The sequence below is a fragment of the Podarcis tiliguerta genome (assembly GCF_965153285.1).
Source record: "Podarcis tiliguerta genome assembly, chromosome: 8".
NCBI classification, from domain to species: Eukaryota; Metazoa; Chordata; class Lepidosauria; order Squamata; family Lacertidae; genus Podarcis; species Podarcis tiliguerta.
Genome location: NC_139541.1, coordinates 81,720,331 through 81,738,009, shown reverse-complemented (window position 1 = coordinate 81,738,009; position 17,679 = coordinate 81,720,331). Strand labels below are relative to the sequence as shown.

Sequence of the window (17,679 nt, the reverse complement as noted above, 5' to 3'; positions counted from 1 at the left end):
AACATCAGAACTGGACTACTAAATGTTTGGTGCATTACAGTTGTCAACTGATAAAAAAGGAAGTTTTAACAGTGAGGCACGCACGCACACTTAGGAATCAAGTTACTGAGATGAGCCTTAACTTGCCCTTATACCTGCTGCTGTCCTGGCTGGCGTGTCCTCCGTAATCACACATTTCCACAGGCTCAGTAGAGGCAAAAGAGGCTGAATAGCAAAAGACAACACCTGTAGGGTTATTCTCACTTCATAGCAGTGTTTCCCCAACTTGGGTCTCCACCTGTTTTTTTGGACTACAACTCCCATCATCCCTAACAAGCAGGACCAGTGGTCAGGAATGATGGGAATTGTAGTCCAAAAGCAGCTGGAGACCCACGTTGGGGAAACACTGCTTTATAGCTGGTCTTAGCAGGCGTGGCCTGCCAGCATTAGCTGTGTGGACCATCAGAAAAGCTTGTGCCCTGGATGCAACCTTACATGTACCAATGAATCCCTGAGCACCTGCACTGATATCAAAAGGTTAGGACAGCCCGCCTTGGGACATCCACACTGACCAGATAGTTAGCATATATGAGGCGTGGGAGACCCTCCAAATTTTGTTGACCTCCAGCTCCTAAAAGCCCCAGCCACCAGGACCAATGGGCAGGGAAGAAGGGAGCTGGAAGTCACAGCAACACCTGGAAGGCCACCTCTGGTACTTATCATAGTTGGCCCAGAACTCCCTGCAGCTGGTAACAGATCCAGGAGAACCAATAGAATCCACAGGGCTGGCAGCCCATGGAGTTCCAGTGGCGATTCATAGGGACTTGTCATCCTCTTGCCTGGGCACAGTAATGGGCAGATCCCCATTCTTTCTGGTCTCTGTTGTATGCCAGCCATACGACTTTCGCTGCCTCTGCTGGGCTCGTATGCACAGGTGCCAACTACCCAGCAATCCCCAGAGCTCTAAAGTGGCCCGTTTCCAAACCCATCTGCAGAACTGGAAACCCGTTTGATTCCAATTTCAGTTCTCGAGGAGAAGTCCCGGCAGACTGCAGGGACCCCCGCCGCACGAAACGAAGCCTCAGGCCGAGCTGGTGTGATGTACAGGGTTTATTTTTTGCAGAAGCCTGGGGGGAAGGGGGTTCAGTCCTCATTGGCAATGTGCTGCTGTTCGTAAGAGTCCAGGCAGAACTTGGTCCCGGCAACAAGCGAGACGGCCAGCATGGCGGTGGCGACCCAGGGTGGTTCAGTCAGATGGTTGGTGGAAGGATTGAGCCTGTAAAACGGGGGGAGGGGAGGGGGGAAAGCAGAAGCGTAGGTGAGCGGGGTGGAGCTTTGCAGAGTTAGGTCTTTTACAATGGCTTGATTGAAATGCAACTGCAAAAGGGCAGCTGGTTAAAGAATACAGTGGTGCCTCGCAAGACGAAAAGAATCCTTTCCGTGAGTCTCTTCCTCTAGCGGTTTTTTCGTCTTGCGAAGCAAGCCCATTAGCGGATTAGCGCTATTAGCGGCTATTAAAGGTTTAAGGGATTAGCGGATTAGCTGCTAAAAGGCTATTAGCAGCTTAGTGCCTTAGAAAAAGGGGGTGGGGAGCGAAACCCCCCCCCCAGAAATTGCAAGGCATTTTCGTCTTGCAAAGCAAGCCCATAGCAAATTCGTCCTGCGAAGCACCTCCAAAACGGAAAACCCTTTCGTCTAGCGGGTTTTCCGTCTTGCGAGGCATTCGTCTTGCGGGGCACCACTGTACCCAAGATGAGCCTCAATGGATTAGAGTCGGACATGACTAAACAACAAGAAATTTACATGCAGCCAGCACAGCCAGTCTCTGCCTTTGAGCAACGAGAGTTCTGCAGCCCCTCTTGCCTGGGTGTGGCATGCTAGTTAGGACTGCACGGGATAATCTGGGTCGGGAGACAACTGGCCTTTTTAGCACACAGCTTATCACTCGACTAAACAGCCTCAGCCCAGTATACCCAGCATCTCCACCCCCATCGTTCAGCCCAGACACTGAAGTCCAGCTCTGAGGGCCTTCTGGGGGTTCCCTCACTGCGAGAAGTGAGGTTACAGGGAACCAGGCAGAGGGCCTTCTCGGTAGTGGTGCCCGCCCTGTGGAACGCCCTCCCACCAGATATCAAGGAAATAAACAACTATTTAGAAGACATCTGAAGGCAGCCCTGTTTAGGGAAGCTTTTAATATTAGATGAATCATTGTATTTTAATATTCTGCTGGAAGCTGCCCAGAGTGGCTGGGGAAACCCAGCCAGATGGGCAGGGTATAAATATTATCATTATTATTATTATTATTATTATTATTATTATGCTCCAGGCATAGCTACACCACACACTAAAAAGCTGGTTTGGGTCATTCTGACTTCCCAGGGAATCATGGGAACTGTAGTCTTTGGAGGGGTGGGGGAACACCCGTGAGGGAATCCAACAATTCTTGGCACCCTCCTCCAACTACAGTTCCCAAGATAATTCAGGAGCAGCCACGACAGTTAAGAGCATTTGCAGCATGCACTGCCTCTTTAAGAATTGGTGCCAGAGTTTGATTTCTCTCCCTATCCCTTTCTCCTTGTGTTTTTTTACTGTAAGCCTATGGGGCAGGGGACTGTCTTGTTTTAATTGGCTATATGGAAGCCAGTCTGGGAGCCTTTGGGGATAAAGATGTAGGGTGCTAATGCTAATAATACAGTGGTGCCCCGCAAGACGAATGCCTCGCAAGATGGAAAACCCGCTAGACGAAAGGGTTTTCCGTTTTCAGAGGTGCTTCGCAGGACGAATTTCTCTATGGGCTTGCTTTGCAAGACGAAAATGTCTTGCGATTCTTGAGGTTTTTTCCGCTCCCCACCCCCTTTTTCTAAGGCGCTAAGCTGCTAATAGCCTTTTAGCAGCTAATCCGCTAATCCCTTAAACCTTTAATAGCCGCTAATAACCCCTAATAGCGCTAATAACCGCTAGATGAAGAGACTCGCGGAACGGATTAATTTCGTCTTGCGAGGCACCACTGTAGTAATAATAACTCCCCCCGCCCCCAAAGTTTGTTTTGTGACCAGCTGCTCAGGATTCGCACTCGAGGCTTCAGCCTGCTCACCAAGTTACGACGTTCTGGGGCAGTTTCCTCTGCTGCTGGTGTTTGCAGTAGCACTTCCTGGAACACGATTCTGCCACCTGGAAAGCCGGCCAGCTGTGGTGCGGGGGGGATCCGTTCGCCTCTCCACCAGGATCGGGGCCAGTCGGGGCGGAAGCTGCATCCTCGTCAATGCTGGCGGGTTTCTCCAGGGGAGGGGGCGTTTCCTGGACAATACAGTGATTTTATTTGCTTAAAACGTTTCCACACCATATTTCCTATGCCCAAAACAGCTTACTGGAAAGTCCAGTTTGGATGATGATGATGATTTACATTTGTATACAGTGGTACCTTCTTTGAACGTGCGCTGGCAGCAGCAATGAACACATCGCTTTCAAGGCAGCTCCTCACCCCGCTGTGATCAGCTGACTGGCAATGTGAGAGAACCCCTCTGAAGCCCGTCTGGGTCTTCAAAGCTGCTCCCTCCCAGTGCCCAACAACGGATCAGGACCTAGAGCCAGCCCCATTCTGCTAAGGCAGCCTTTCTCAACCTGTGGGTCCCCACATGTTGTTGAACTACAACTCCCATCACCCCTAGCTAGCAAGGCCAGAGCTCAGGGATGATGGGAGTTGTAGTCCAACAACATCTGGAGACCCACAGCTTGAGAACCGCTGCGCTAAAGGGGTTCCCGGTCTCATCCATGCCTTTATCTGCCCCACATGCAATGTCACATGATGTTCAGTGTGGGGCAGGTGGGTGTGGTTTGAGAAAAGATGCCTCATAGACCTAACAAGGTCTATACCTGAAGGAGCATCTCCACCCCCAGTGTTCAGCCCAGACACTGAGGTCCACCTCCGAGGGCCTTCTGGCGGTTCCCTCACTGCGAGAAGCGAGGTTACAGGGAGCCAGGCAGAGGGCCTTCTTGGTGGTGGCACCCACCCTCTAGAATGCCCTCCCATCAGATGTCAAGGAAAATAAACAACTACAGTGGTACCTCAGGTTAAGTACTTAATTCGTTCCTGAGGTCCGTACTTAACCTGAAACTGTTCTTAACCTGAAGCACCACTTTAGCTAATGGGGCCTCCTGCCGCCGCTGCACGATTTCTGTTCTCATCCTGAAGCAAAGTTCTTAACCCGAGGTACTATTTCTGGGTTAGCGGAGTCTGTAACCTGAAGCATATGTAACCTGAAGCGTATGTAACTCGAGGTACCACTGTACCACTCTTCATCTGAAGATCACAGGGTGGTTTGCAACATAAAAAACACAGCATGAAAACAAAAATACACAAACAGCAAGCAAACAAATCAATAAAACCCCGCTCCTAACAGGCACAGTTAAAAGGCCGTAGGGTGTCAATCAGCCCAAGGCCTGGCTGAAGAAGGACGTTTTCGCCTGGCACCTAAAGATATGTAACAAAGGTGCCACGGAGAGCATTCCACACAAGTGGGGAGCCACCACAGAGAAGGCCCTTTCTCATGTTGTCACTCTCCAGACCCTCTTGGAGAAGGGGATCATGATGATCTCAGGATCCAGGTAGTTTCATATCGGGGGGGGGGTGGTCCTTGAGGTCTTGTGGTCCTGAACTGTTTAAGGCTTTAGAGGTCAAAAACAGCACTTTGAATTGGGACCGGAAACTAATGGGCAGCCAGTGCAGTCGGACCAGGATATGCTCAAACTGTCTTGTCCCAGTGAGCAACCTGGCTGCTGAATTCTGCACCAGCTGACGTTTCCGAACAGTCTTCAGGGGCAGCCCTACGTATAATGTGTTGCAGTAATCTAACCTAGAGGTTACCAGAGCGTAGATGTCAGAAGGCAAACTATCCCTGTCCAGATAGGGGCACAGTTGGGCCACCAGCTGAAGCTGATGGATGGTACTTTGCGTCACTGACACCACTTGAGATTCAAGCAACAGGGAAAAATTCAGAAGTGCCCCCCAAGCTGCCAGGTTCTTCAGAGGAAGTGGAACCCCATTAAGAGCAGGCAACCTCCCAGCCGTCCAGCCTATGGAACTGCCCACCAATAGAGCCTCAGCCTTATCTGGATTGAGCTTCAATTTTTGGGCTCTCATCCAGGCCATTATCAAGGCAAGACAATGGTCCAGCACATCCACTGCCAAACCTGCAGGTGTAAAGTGGAGCTGTGTGTCTTCCGCATATTGCTGACCACAGACTCCAAAACTCCAGATAATCCATCTCTGTGGTTTCGTGTAGATGTTAAGCAGCATAGGGGATAAAATGGTACCCCGAGGAGCCCCACACTGAAGGCTCCATAGGGCCAAAGAGAACGTCCAGTATACCTGAAGGAGCGTCTCCACCCCCATCGTTCTGCCCGGACACTGAGGTCCAGCTCCGAGGGCCTTCTGGCGGTTCCCTCACTGAGAGAAGCCAAGTTACAGGGAACCAGGCAGAGGGCCTTCTCGGTAGTAGCGCCCGCCCTGTGGAACGCCCTCCCATCAGATGTCAAAGCGATAAACTACCTGACATTCAGAAGACATCTGAAGGCAGCCCTGTTCAGGGAAGTTTTGACTGTTTAATAGGTTATTGTATTTTAGTGTTTTGTTGGAAGCTGCCCAGAGTGGCTGGGGCAGCCCAACCAGATGGGCGGGGTATAAATAATAAATTATTATTATTATTATTATTATTATTATTATTATTATTATTATTATTATTATAACAGTGGTACCTCGCAAGACGAATGCCTCGGAAGATGAAAAACTCGCAAGACGAAAGGGTTTTTTGTTTTCTGAGTTGCTTCGCAAGACGGATTTCCCTATGGGCTTGCTTCGCAAGACGAACCGTCTTGCGCCTTTTTTAAAAAACCGCCAATGCATTCCTATGGGAAACCGTCAATACACAGCGGTGCTTCGCAAGACGAAAAAACTCACAAGACAAAAAAACTCGCAGAACGAATTAATTTCGTCTTGCGAGGCACCACTGTATTATTATTATCATCCTCCTCCTCTGGAAATAACCATCCAAGTAGGACAAGATCCACCGCAAAGTGGTGCCACCCACCCCCAACTCAGACAGCCACTCCAGGAGACCATGGTCGATGGCACTGAAAGCGCAGGTCAGGAGCATTCCGGACCCTGCGATTTCACATCCCAAATCTGAGACCTGGTGATGTCATGGGGAAAGGCCCCTGGTGATGTCAGGCAGGCCAGCCCTGGAGATGGAGGTTAATTGGGAGAGTGGAGGAGGTCAGACCCCACCACAGAGTGTCTGTGCTCTAATTTGAAGCTGGGCTGAAGCTTGTAAGCTATATGCACAGTCTTCTTAATAATTCTTCTTTATTATTAAAGACACTCCCACCCAGTGGCGTAGCGTGGGTTGTCAGCACCCGGGGCAAGGCAAGTAATTTGTGCCCCCTAACCCGGGGCAAGGCAAGTAATTTGCACACCCCCCCCGCTGCACTGTCCCTCCCCCAGATAGTCCCTCACTCTCTCTCCGCACCGCACCGCACGCCTGGCACCCTCCCCTCCACAGTGGGCGGCGACCCGGCGGCTCGGATCGGATTCGCACAGCCAGCACGGCAGTGAGAGTGAGTGAGCCAGGTAGGGGCAGAGAGCTGCGAGTGCGAGCGCCCCCCCCAGATGTTGCGCCCGGTGCGGCCGGGCCCCCCTGCACCCCCCACGCTACGCCACTGCTCCCACCCACCTGGAGATTCAAGCCCTCTGCCTGCCTCCTGCCCGGAGGGGGCCAGGAAAACCTGGAGACTTCAGGTCAGACCTGGAGGGCTGGCAACCCTACCTGACATCATTATGAGGTCAGGTGATATCTTCAATCTTCTTGGTGCCCATCAGCGGGTGGGTACCAAGAAGCAGCTCCTTTGAACGTGCGCTGGCAGCAGCAATGAACACATCGCTTTCAAGGCAGCTCCTCACCCCGCTGTGATCAGCTGACTGGCACTGTGAGAGAACCCCTCTGAAGCCCATCTGGATCTTCAAAGCTGCTCCCTCCCAGTGCCCAACAATGGATCAGGACCTAGAGCCAGCCCCATTCTGCTAAGGCAGCCTTTCTCCACCTGTGGGTCCCCAGATGTTGTTGAACTACAACTCCCATCACCCCTAGCTAGCAAGGCCAGAGGTCAGGGACAGTGGAGTAGCGTGGGGGGTGCAGGGGGGGGCCGGCCGCACCGGGCGCAACATCAGGGGGGGCGCGCTCGCACTCGCAGCTCTCTGCCCCACCTGGCTCACTCACTTTCTCTCACTGCAGTGCTGGCTGTGCGAATCCGATCCGAGCCACTGCGTCACCGCCCACTGTGGAGGGGAGGGTGTCAGGTGTGCGGTGCGGTGCGGAGAGAGAGCGAGGGACTATCTGGGGGAGGGACAGTGCAGGGGGGGGGCACAAATTACTTGCCTTGCCCCGGATTAGGGGGCGCAAATTACTAGCCTTGCCCAGGGTGCTGACAACCCACGCTACGCCACTGGTCAGGGATGATGGGAGTTGTAGTCCAACAACATCTGGGGACCCACAGCTTGAGAACCGCTGTGCTAAGGGGTTCCCGGTCTCATCCATGCCTTTATCTGCCCCACATGCAATGTCACATGATGTTTAGTGTGGGGCAGGTGGGTGTGGTTTGAGAAAAGATGCTTCGTAAACCTAACAAGGACCCCTGCCGGGCCCTGTATACCTGAAGGAGCATCTCCACCCCCAATGTTCAGCCCAGACACTGAGGTCCACCTCCGAGGGCCTTCTGGCGGTTCCCGTACTGCGAGAAGCGAGGTTACAGGGAGCCAGGCAGAGGGCCTTCTTGGTGGTGGCACCCGCCCTCTAGAATGCCCTCCCATCAGATGTCAAGGAAATAAACAACTACAGTGGTACCTCGGGTTAAGTACTTAATTCGTTCCGGAGGTCTGTTCTTAACCTGAAACTGTTCTTAACCTGAAGCACCACTTTAGCTAATGGGGCCTCCTGCTGCCGCTGCGCCGCCACCACACGATTTCTGTTCTCCTGAAGCAATGTCCTTAACCAGAGATACTATTTCTGGGTTAGTGGAGTCTGTAACCTGAAGCGTCTGTAACCGGAAGCGTATGTAACCCGAGGTACCACTGTATCTGACTTTTAGAAGGCATCTGAAGGCAGCCCTGTTTAGGGAAGCTTTTAATGTTTGATGTCCCGCTGTGTTTTTTTGGAGGGGGGGGGGAGAGCCTCCCAGAGTAGCTGGGGCAAGGCAGATATATCACACCCCTGGGCAAGCACCCTCAACCTTTTCAGACCCAGGACCCATTTCCAACCCAAACATGCCTCTGGGGACGCATTTCTTCACCTTTTACTGTATATATGTGCACGGTGGCTCATGCTCCCATTGCAACCCACCTTGGACCAGACCCACCAGTTGAAGACCAGTGCCTCAAGATACCCAAGGCCTTGCTTGTTCCAAAACCAGGTTGGAAAGGATGTAAAGAACCATAACAGATCATTAACAGCAAGAAGGAATGAAGAGAGTGGGTAGCAGCCGTCAATGAATCAAACAAAGAGCAGCCAAATCCACGAGACTCACCAACGGCTCGCCAAAATAAAACGGCCTGGCGACGTTTTCGAAAGGCGGGAAGAGGGGGACACCCTCTAGCCTCAGGGAACTCATCCCGTAGCCTCGGGGCCACTGCTTCTGCCCCTTCCCCTTGGGCGTTTTCACTTTCGGCTGCCCTGAAGTTTTGAGTTTCTCTTTGGACTTTGCGGTGGAGGGGCCTTGTTTCCGGATCTTGGGCCTCGCCTGGGCCGCAGCCGCCACCTTCTGGTCGGGAATCAGTCTCACGGGGGCGCACCGGGCAGAGGTGGCTGGACTGGGGGCCTCCAGCACCTCCCCGGGAGAGCAAGGCCTTGGGCCTAGCAGGGAAGCCGGGGGCTGGTCTTCCTTTTGGGGGAACCGAGGAACGGCCAGCGGAGAATGGCCGCCCCGGACAGCATTACAGGCCGGTGGCTTCGCTGGGCCCGTTTCCTTGGCGACCCCTTCCAGGCCCTGCGGCCTTCTGCGCAACCTCTGGGCAGCCTCGTCAGCCTCCCCGGCTGCCTCGTGCTCCGCCAAGAGAGCCACAACGGGCTGAGGGGAGCCCATCGCCTCGGCCCCTTTCTCGCCAGGGCTGGGTGGGTCGGCGCAGTCCTTGCCCCCGTCTTCAGCTCCCGCCGTGGCCTCATCCAGAGACACCTGGCCGTCGTCGTGCACAAACCAATCGCACTTGGGGTCGCTCCCCAGGAAGGCGACAACCTGGGACACGGCCGTTCCAAACTTGGGCAGCTTCCGGCCCTGCCCTTTGCGGCGCTGGGGGTACGGAGTGGGCGGCCGGGGCCTTTGCCACTCCGGCCGCTTGGTGTTGCCGCTGGACAGCTCCTCAAAGAAGGTGACCACTTGCTGGCTGGGGGCGTGGGGGGCAGCGGGCTCTTTCGGGGTGACCTTCTTGAAGTGCTCCAGGAACAGCTGGCTAAGCGAGGAGAAGTCCTCAGGGTTGCTCCTCTCCAGCCCTTTGAAGGACGGCAGCTTCTTGCCCGCTGCGGTGAGGTGGTGCAGGGCTTTCGGCAGTGCCGGGGCAGCGCCGGTGGGCGCCTTCTTCTGGGGGCACTGCTTGAGGACGTCGGCGTAGGAGATGCCGGAGGAAATGACGCCCGCCTTCTGCTTGACCGCCTTGATGCTGGGCGGCCACTGCCCCGGCTGGATGGTGACTTTGTACAGGAAGTTGAGACCTTTCTCCAACAGCTCCTGCATGGTCTCCGAGTTGACCCCTTCCGCTCCCAGGGCCTCGCCCTTTGCCCCGGCCTTCGCCTCGCTCCCTGAGCCTTGGGCCTTCTCCCCGGGGCTGCCCGGTGTCTCGGAGCAATCCGCAGGCAACTGGGAGGCAAGGGCCAGGCCCCGGGAGTCTCCGTCGCTGCCAGGGGCGCTGTCCCTCTGTCCGGGACTCTCTTTCTCCTTCTGCCCAGACCCCCACGACAGAAGAGCCTTCTTCCCTCCAGGTGGAGCCACACAGCTGGACGCAGCTGGACGGCTGGCGCTTTTCTCATTCAGAGGCCAAGGCCCTGCCGCGGCCGCCACCACATCCTCGGCCCCCCTCAGAGGTTCTGGGCCCGCTGGCTGCTTCTTGGCCGAGGGAGCCGACTCCAGCACCCTCCCCTTGTTTTCAAAGTGCTCCTTGGCGCTGGCTTTGATGTGCTGGGTCCAGCAGACTTCCATTTCCGCCACGTCAGGGGGCGCCTCAGCCGCCGGGCCCAGCTCCACCAGCTTCTCGGGCTGCAGCAGGAGGCCGCCCATGCCCCTGGCTTGAGGCACGTTCTCTGGCTTGCCCTTCCCCTTTGCCGGTGCTCGCTTGGCGCCCAAGTCCCTGGGGTCAGAGGGCAGTGCTGGGGGAGGCCTCAGAGACGCTTTCGGCCCCTTGGGGTCCTCCGGCGGGGCAGGGGCCGAGCTCGGCCTGCTCTGGAGGTCCGCCCTGCTCAGGCAAGCCAGCCCCCGCTTCTCCGCCCCTGGGTCCTTGTCGCAGAGGCTGGCCTCCTTTATCCCGCCACTGGCTGTGTTCTGCGCCCACATGGAGGAGAGCTTCAGCTTCGATTTCTTGGAATGATTCTTCCCCATCTCCGCAGCAGCCCCCGCCGGCCTGTCCCCTCCCCCTGGCTCGGTGCTCAGCAGCTGACTGGTAGCTTTCTGCTCAGGGGCCTGGAGACCCGGGGGGCGGCTCCCCAATTCATGCTTAGCACCGCTCGCACCCCGGTCTGGCTTGCTCCTGTCCGGGTTGGCCTTCTCGTCCCCGTCTTTGGCAGTCTCTGATTCTTGTGTGGCTTCTGATTGGACATTGCCCATTATATACAGTCATCCTAGGAATAATAATAAAAATGTCCAGTGTGAGGAGGAAGAGGCTAGGGGAGGTGATGCAAGGAGTGTGATGGACACAGAGACACATGGGCAGGTTCACAGGTAAAAGGTAAAGGTAAAGGTACCCCTGCCCGTACGGGCCAGTCTTGCCAGACTCTAGGGTTGTGCGCCCATCTCACTCAAAGAGGCCGGGGGCCAGCGCTGTCCGGAGACACTTCCGGGTCACGTGGCCAGCGTGACAAGCTGCATCTGGCGAGCCAGCACAGCACACGGAACGCCGTTTACCTTCCCGCTAGTGAGCGGTCCCTATTTATCTACTTGCCCCCGGAGGTGCATTCGAACTGCTAGGTTGGCAGGCGCTGGAACCGAACAACGGGAGCTCACCCCGCTGCAGGGATTCGAACCGCCGACCTTTCGATCGGCAAGCCCTAGGCGCTGAGGCTTTTACCCACAGCGCCACCCGCGTCCCTAAGGTTCACAGAGGATGCCCCAATTCTGCCTGAGCGCAGAACATGCGGGCAGCCCAGCACTCTGCTCCCGCAGCCGACAATCCGCTGCCACGGGCCAGTTTGCCATTGCCAGCAACTGGTATTCAGAGGCGTAACAGCCCTGACAGTTGGAGGTAGAACGCGGCCATGTGACCAGTAGCCAATGGTAGCATTCTCCTCTGCGCACTGGTCACTTCCTGTTTTAAAGCAGCTACGATTCCCCAAATTACCTGGGATGAGGTGAACCACTCTCTGAGGCAGATGGGGGACTCACAGCGACAGTCGGCACCCTTAACAAACTGCAGACTATTTGAGGGGCCATCTAAAGTGGCTCAGTGCCGCCGCTCTGAACGCACAGCGCTGGTTCCTGTGCTTTTAACGGGGTCTTGGCATGCATTTCTCCCTTGAGGAGCCCCACTTCCTAAGTGTCTGCGCTTCAGAGGATGCTTAAAAGCACAGGATCGGGGCCAGTTAAAAGGGCCGTCAACCTGCCATCTCAGAAGATAATGGCCTCCAGGCTGAGAACTGCATCTCTTCCTAGATCCTTTTCTTTTGGGGGACGGGCCATCGGCTCAGGGGTGCAGTATCTGCTCTGCAGGCAGAGCCATAAAATGGTAGAGTTTGAAGGGACCACAGGGGTCAACGAGTCCAGGGGTGTTTCACCCGATGTGGGGCTCAAACCCACAACCCTGAGATTAAGAGACTCATGCTCTACCAGCTGGGCTCTCCCAGAGCTACAAGAAAGATTCAGGTCCCAGAAGCATCTTCAGGTTGGGCTGAGAGAGACCCCTTCCCCAAAATCCTGGGGGTGCTGCTGCCTGCCAGTGTTGGCAGTAATAAGCTAGGCAGACCCAATGGCCTGACTCTGGCATAAGGCAGCTTCCTAAGTGAACAGAATAAGGCTTAATCCTTACAAAGAAGGAAGGGGGGTGTTGCTGGGGGTTTTGGGGGGGTTGGGAGCACCTAGAAGCCAAGATACCTGAGTTTTCTGCCTAGAGTGGCGGAGCCTTGGGGGAACGGTTCATATTCAAGCCGCCTCCTGGTTAATTTGTAGTCCTCTCAGGTACGCGCAATGAGCCATCCGGAATAAATCCTCTTCTCAGCGAGTTTGTTAAAATGGCCTGCTTAAGCACTGATCCTTCCTACACTAGATCCCATTCTTAGAAGGGGGGACGGACGACAGCACAAGTCTTGATTGGATCCTTTCCAACTGGATCCCATTCGCTAACCTTCAGACTTTGGGTGCCACTCACTGGGTTACAAAATACCTGCAACTCCTTTCCATCTGTCCTCTCTAGAACTTGCTCATCCGAGTTTTTAATAAATGGCTGTCCCGTTTGGATCACTTCTTAATGGATTTAAAAAATATAAATGCCTCTCCTCCTTAGATTTACGCTCAGTGGATCTTAATGAGTTTTTATTTTTATTTTTTAAAAAGCCTCCCCGCTTTGGATCTCTTTCCTTACTGGATCTTGCTCCCTTTTCACTTGGATCCCTCCTCCGTGGGTTTTGCTCAGACGATTGATCCCTCCAGAAACCCTTCTCACTGTATCCAACTCACAGGCTTAAAAGGGAGCATTTTGCTTTACTCCCCACCTCTCTGCGGGATGTCTACTCAGTGAGTAAAATCAACAAACAGAAACACAACTCGCCCTTCGCTCTGCTCTCAGCTGGGCTCCACGTGTGCTGGTCTCCACCCAAACCCGTTTCCACGTGTGCCCCACCCGCTCAGGGCTGGCCCCTCCCCCTGCACCTCAGGCCCCTCCTCCAAATTGCGGCCCCTCCCACTCACCGCCTGGCTTTGCGGCTGCTCCCGGACGGAGCTGGGGAAATAGAACGAGTGGGCGGAGCCGCAACGGATATAACGGACGCTCCGCCCCTTTTTTTCCCTGCGGGGGGGGGAGGGGTTGTCAAGAATGCTGCCTCGAAGCCCCGCCCACCGATCCTGTGCGTAATTGCGCGCGGGTGTTGCAAGCCCCGCTTTGCAAAATGGGTCTTGTTTTGTTTTTTTTACAATAATGTTTACTGAGTTTCATACAAATATAACACATGCTATAAAAAAACTGAAACAAAAATAAAAAGATAAAACAAAGAAAGCGAATAAAAACAGAAGATATAACAACAAACACAAACAATACAAACTGATTAATTAATTAAACTTCCAACCTCATAAACATATTGCTTGACTTCCTCTGGTCCCTCTCATCTGAATTTCCTTGTAACTGAAATGTAACATTTTTCCAATATCATTATTCAAAGACAATATTCCAATTATAATCAGACTTCCTAACTTTTCTTAACATTCTAAATCTCATTTATTTAATTAAATCCTAATTTAATCCCAGGCCTGTTTGGTACTTACAGGTAACTTCTAATTTTTAATGTTACCATATTTATTCAAATAGTCTTTAAATTTCTTCCAATCTTCTTGATACTCCTTTTCTTTCTGGTCGCGGATTCTTCCAATGAGGTCAGCTAGCTCTATAAAGTCCATCATCTTCATCTGCCATTCTTCCACAGTTGGTAGTTCTTGTGTTTTCCACTTCTTGGCTATTAAAATTCAAGCAGCGGTTGTGGCACACAAAAATACCTTTACATCTTTCTTGGGCAATTCAAGACCAATTCAAGGAGGATGCAAAATGGGTCTTGTTGCTGCATGGGATTGTTGCTCTCTTGAGTCACAAGGTTAACCCCCAACACGCCCCCCCCAAAAGCATGCATTGGGCCTGATTAAAACAAATGGTCGATTAAAATCACCTTGCTGTACAACCAAACAAATAGCTTAAGTGAATTGGGTAAGTTGGCTACATTGCAATGCATTTTCCAGGTGACCAAAAGCCGGCTGAGGCAGGGAACCCGTGGCACCCCAAAGACGCCAGCTCCCATCAGCCCCAGCTGCCACGAAATTAAAAGACGCCTGCTTCTTGGGAGAAAAGCAATGACAAACCTAGACAGCATCTTAAAAAGCAGAGACATCACCTTGCCAACAAAGGTCCGTATAGTTAAAGCTATGGTTTTCCCAGTAGTGATGTATGGAAGTGAGAGCTGGACCATAAAGAAGGCTGATCGCTAAAGAATTGATGTTTTTGAATTCTGGTGCTGGAGGAGACTCTTGAGAGTCCCATGGACCGCAAGAAGATCAAACCTATCCATTCTTAACGAAATCAGCCCTGAGTGCTCCCTGGAAGGACAGATCGTGAAGCTGAGGCTCCAATATTTTGGCCACCTCAGGAGAAGAGAAGACTCCCTGGGAAAGACCCGGACATTGGGAAAGATGGAGGGCACAAGGAGAAGGGGACGACAGAGGATGAGATGGATGGACAGTGTTCTCGAAGCTACCAGCATGAGTTTGACCAAACTGCGGGAGGCAGTGGAAGACAGGAGTGCCTGGCGTGCTCTGGTCCAGGGGGTCACGAAGAGTCGGACATGACTAAACGACTAAACAACAAGTTCACAGCTGCTGGAGTGCAGTGCTTTCTTGAAATCAGAGGAAGGAGTTGATTACATTTGCATTCGTGGCAAAGGAGTAAAGTATAATTTTTGTTCTGGAAAAAATTCCAAAGCCCCTTGAACAGGACCGGTCAAGGGTCACCAAAATAAAAGCAGGCAGGTTTCTGAGTCCGCCAGAGTTCCTCACTGAGCAAGATGTTCAGCCAAGGAAAAAGCTGGCTTGGTGTTGAAGCCACAACATCTGCATAGAATCACAGAATTGTAGAGTTGGTCATCTAGTCCGGCCCTCTGCAATGCCGGAATCTCAGCTAAAGTTGGTGGCCATATCGCCACCTCCTGCGTTCCTGAGTTCCATAGCTGAACCATGTGCTGCACTGAAGAAGCCAAGCAGCGCCAGTAGGAATTGGAGTTCAAATGTTGCAGAAGATAGGATAGGAGCTGTAGTGGATTGCTCAGTGAAGATGCTGAAATAGGCAACTCCCATGCTAGGGATCATTGGGGAAGGAATTGAACATAAATCTGCCGATAATATAACGTCATTCTTCAGAGAAGGGCAGCCAAAATGGTCAAGGGGGTGGAGCTACTCCCCACGAGGAAAATTTGCAGGGTTTGGGACCCTTCAAATAACAGGTGAGGGATGCAGGTGGCTCTGTGGGTTTAAACCACAGAGCCTAGGATGTACCGATCAGAAGGTCGGTGGTTCGAATCCCCATGACGGGGTGAGCTCCCGTTGCTCTGTCCCTGCTCCTGCCAACTTAGCAGTTTGAAAGCACGTCAAGGTGCAAGTAGATAAATAGGTACCACTCCGGCGGGAAGGTAAACGGCGTTTCCGTGCGCTGCTCTGGTTCGCCAGAAACGGCTTAGTCATGCTGGCCACATGACCCGGAAGCTGTACGCCGGCTCCCTCGGCCAGTAAAGCGAGATGAGCGCTGCAACCCCAGAGTCGTCCGTGACTGGACCTAATGGTCAGGGGTCCCTTTGCCTTTACCTAAAAGACCTGTTTGTACAAAAAAAAACAGGTAGACACTGGTAATGCTACAAGTTGTGACTATCCGATGGAGCCAAATGTCGGAAGATTCAGGGCAGCACGGGTGCCAACTAATAAAATATTGAGGGGGTGAGGTACACCCTGCCCCACATAATCTATCGCAAGACACACCATTTGAATGGCAATGCCCATCAATTTTAGGGCCCTCCTGGCTCAAATATTTAATTGGGGGGGGGGGGAGTCTTGGCCCCTAGGAGTTGGCTCCTATGCAGGGCAGATAAAAGAGAGGACTTCTCCATGCAGACAGAGTTAAACTATGGAAATCCCTCCCACTGCTGTGATGGCCAGATTCATGGAGGAGAATTTAAAGACTATTTGAATAAATATTCTAATATTAAAGATATGTAACCACTTGAAAGGACCAATCAAGCTTAGGAGTAAATTAGACTTAAAAGTATAAATAAGAGAATGTACTATAAGAAAGGTAAAGAAATTGGAATGTGGCTGTAATGTTGTTTTATGAAATAATGATATTGGAAACTGCTACATTCAAATTAAGAGGAAATTCAGATGGAGGAGATTAGAGGAAGTCAACTAAAATGTTTATGAAAATGGATTTTAATTAATTGGCTGAGTTTCTTTTTTCCTGTTTAGGTATGTTAAGTTTGTCATTCTTTTTTCTTGTTTTTCACTTTTTAATTGTGTTGTTGTTGTTGTGTTGTTGCATATTCTCTTTTTTGTTATGTCTATTGAAAATTAATAAATATTATGGTAAAAAAAAAAAAGATTCATGGAGGAGAGGGCTATTTATGGCTACTGGCCAAGGTGGCTGAATCCCAGGTGCTGCAAACCACAGGAGGAGAGAGGGGTCTTGGGTTCGAATCCTGATTTCGGGTTTCCTGCAGGCATCTGGTTGGCCACTGTGAGAACACAGTGCTTGAGCTAGGTGGGCCATTGGCCTCTTCCAACAGGGCTTGTCTTCCTTCCTTCCTTCCTTCCTTCCTTCCTTCCTTCCTTCCTATACCAGCATTTGCCAACTCCCACACTATGTTGGCTGAGGCGGATGGAAGTTGTAGCCTCAAACATCTGGAGGGAACCAGGTTGGCGAATGCTTTTACACACACACACACACACACACACACACACCTCGTTCATACAGATCTAGAAATCTACACACAACATTGCGTGTCTAAAGCTGTAGCCAGCCTTCTGTCCTGTGTTACCCCAGAAACAGATGATCTGTGCTTGCCGGTCAGCAAGCACAGATAGACCATCACCTTGCCAACAAAGGTCCGTATAGTTAAAGCCATGGTTTCCCCAGTAGTGATGTATGGAAGTGAGAGCTGGACCATAAAGAAGGCTGATGGCCGAAGAATGGATGCTTTTGAATTCTGGTGCTGGAGGAGACTCTGGAGAGTCCCATGGACTGCAAGAAGATCAAACCTCTCCATTCTGAAGGAAATCAGCCCTGAGTGCTCCCTGGAAGGACAGATCCTGAAGCTGAGGCTCCAATACTTTGGCCACCTCATGTGAAGAGAAGACTCCCTGGAAAAGACCCTGATGTTGGGAAAGATGGAGGGCACAAGGAGAAGGGGACGACAGAGGATAAGATGGTTGGATAGTGTTCTCAAAGCTACCAGCATGAGTTTGACCAAACTGTGGGAGGCAGTGGAAGACAGGAGTGCCTGGTGTGCTCTGGTCCATGGGGTCACAAAGAGTCGGACACGACTAAACGACTAAACAACAACAACAAGGCAAACTAAGGCCCAAGGACCGGATCTGTCTCAATCACCTTCTAAATCCAGCCTGCGGACGGTCCGGGAACCAGCGTGTTTTTATATGAGTAGAATGTGTCCTTTTATTAAAAATGCATCTCTGGGTTATTTGTGGGGCACAGGAATTTGT

The 17,679-nt window shown here is 52.3% G+C and overlaps 1 protein-coding gene across 2 annotated transcripts; it reads right to left on the bottom strand.

The window, feature by feature from the left end:
• Positions 1-1,071: 1,071 nt before the first annotated feature.
• Positions 1,072-13,241, bottom strand: GGN (gametogenetin). Of its 2 annotated transcripts, none has more exons than XM_083455004.1 (4): positions 13,129-13,241; positions 8,554-10,850; positions 3,074-3,276; positions 1,072-1,255 (listed from the first exon to the last, which is right to left on the bottom strand). In XM_083455004.1, the coding sequence occupies exons 2-4, from the start codon at positions 10,834-10,836 to the stop codon at positions 1,123-1,125; spliced, it is 2,619 nt and encodes an 872-aa protein (XP_083311130.1). In that variant the 5' UTR covers positions 10,837-10,850; positions 13,129-13,241; the 3' UTR covers positions 1,072-1,122. The 2 variants fall into 2 exon arrangements, with proteins under 2 accessions (XP_083311130.1, XP_083311129.1); XM_083455003.1 differs by having other exon boundaries at positions 12,316-13,145.
• Between the last annotated feature and the right edge of the window lie 4,438 nt (positions 13,242-17,679).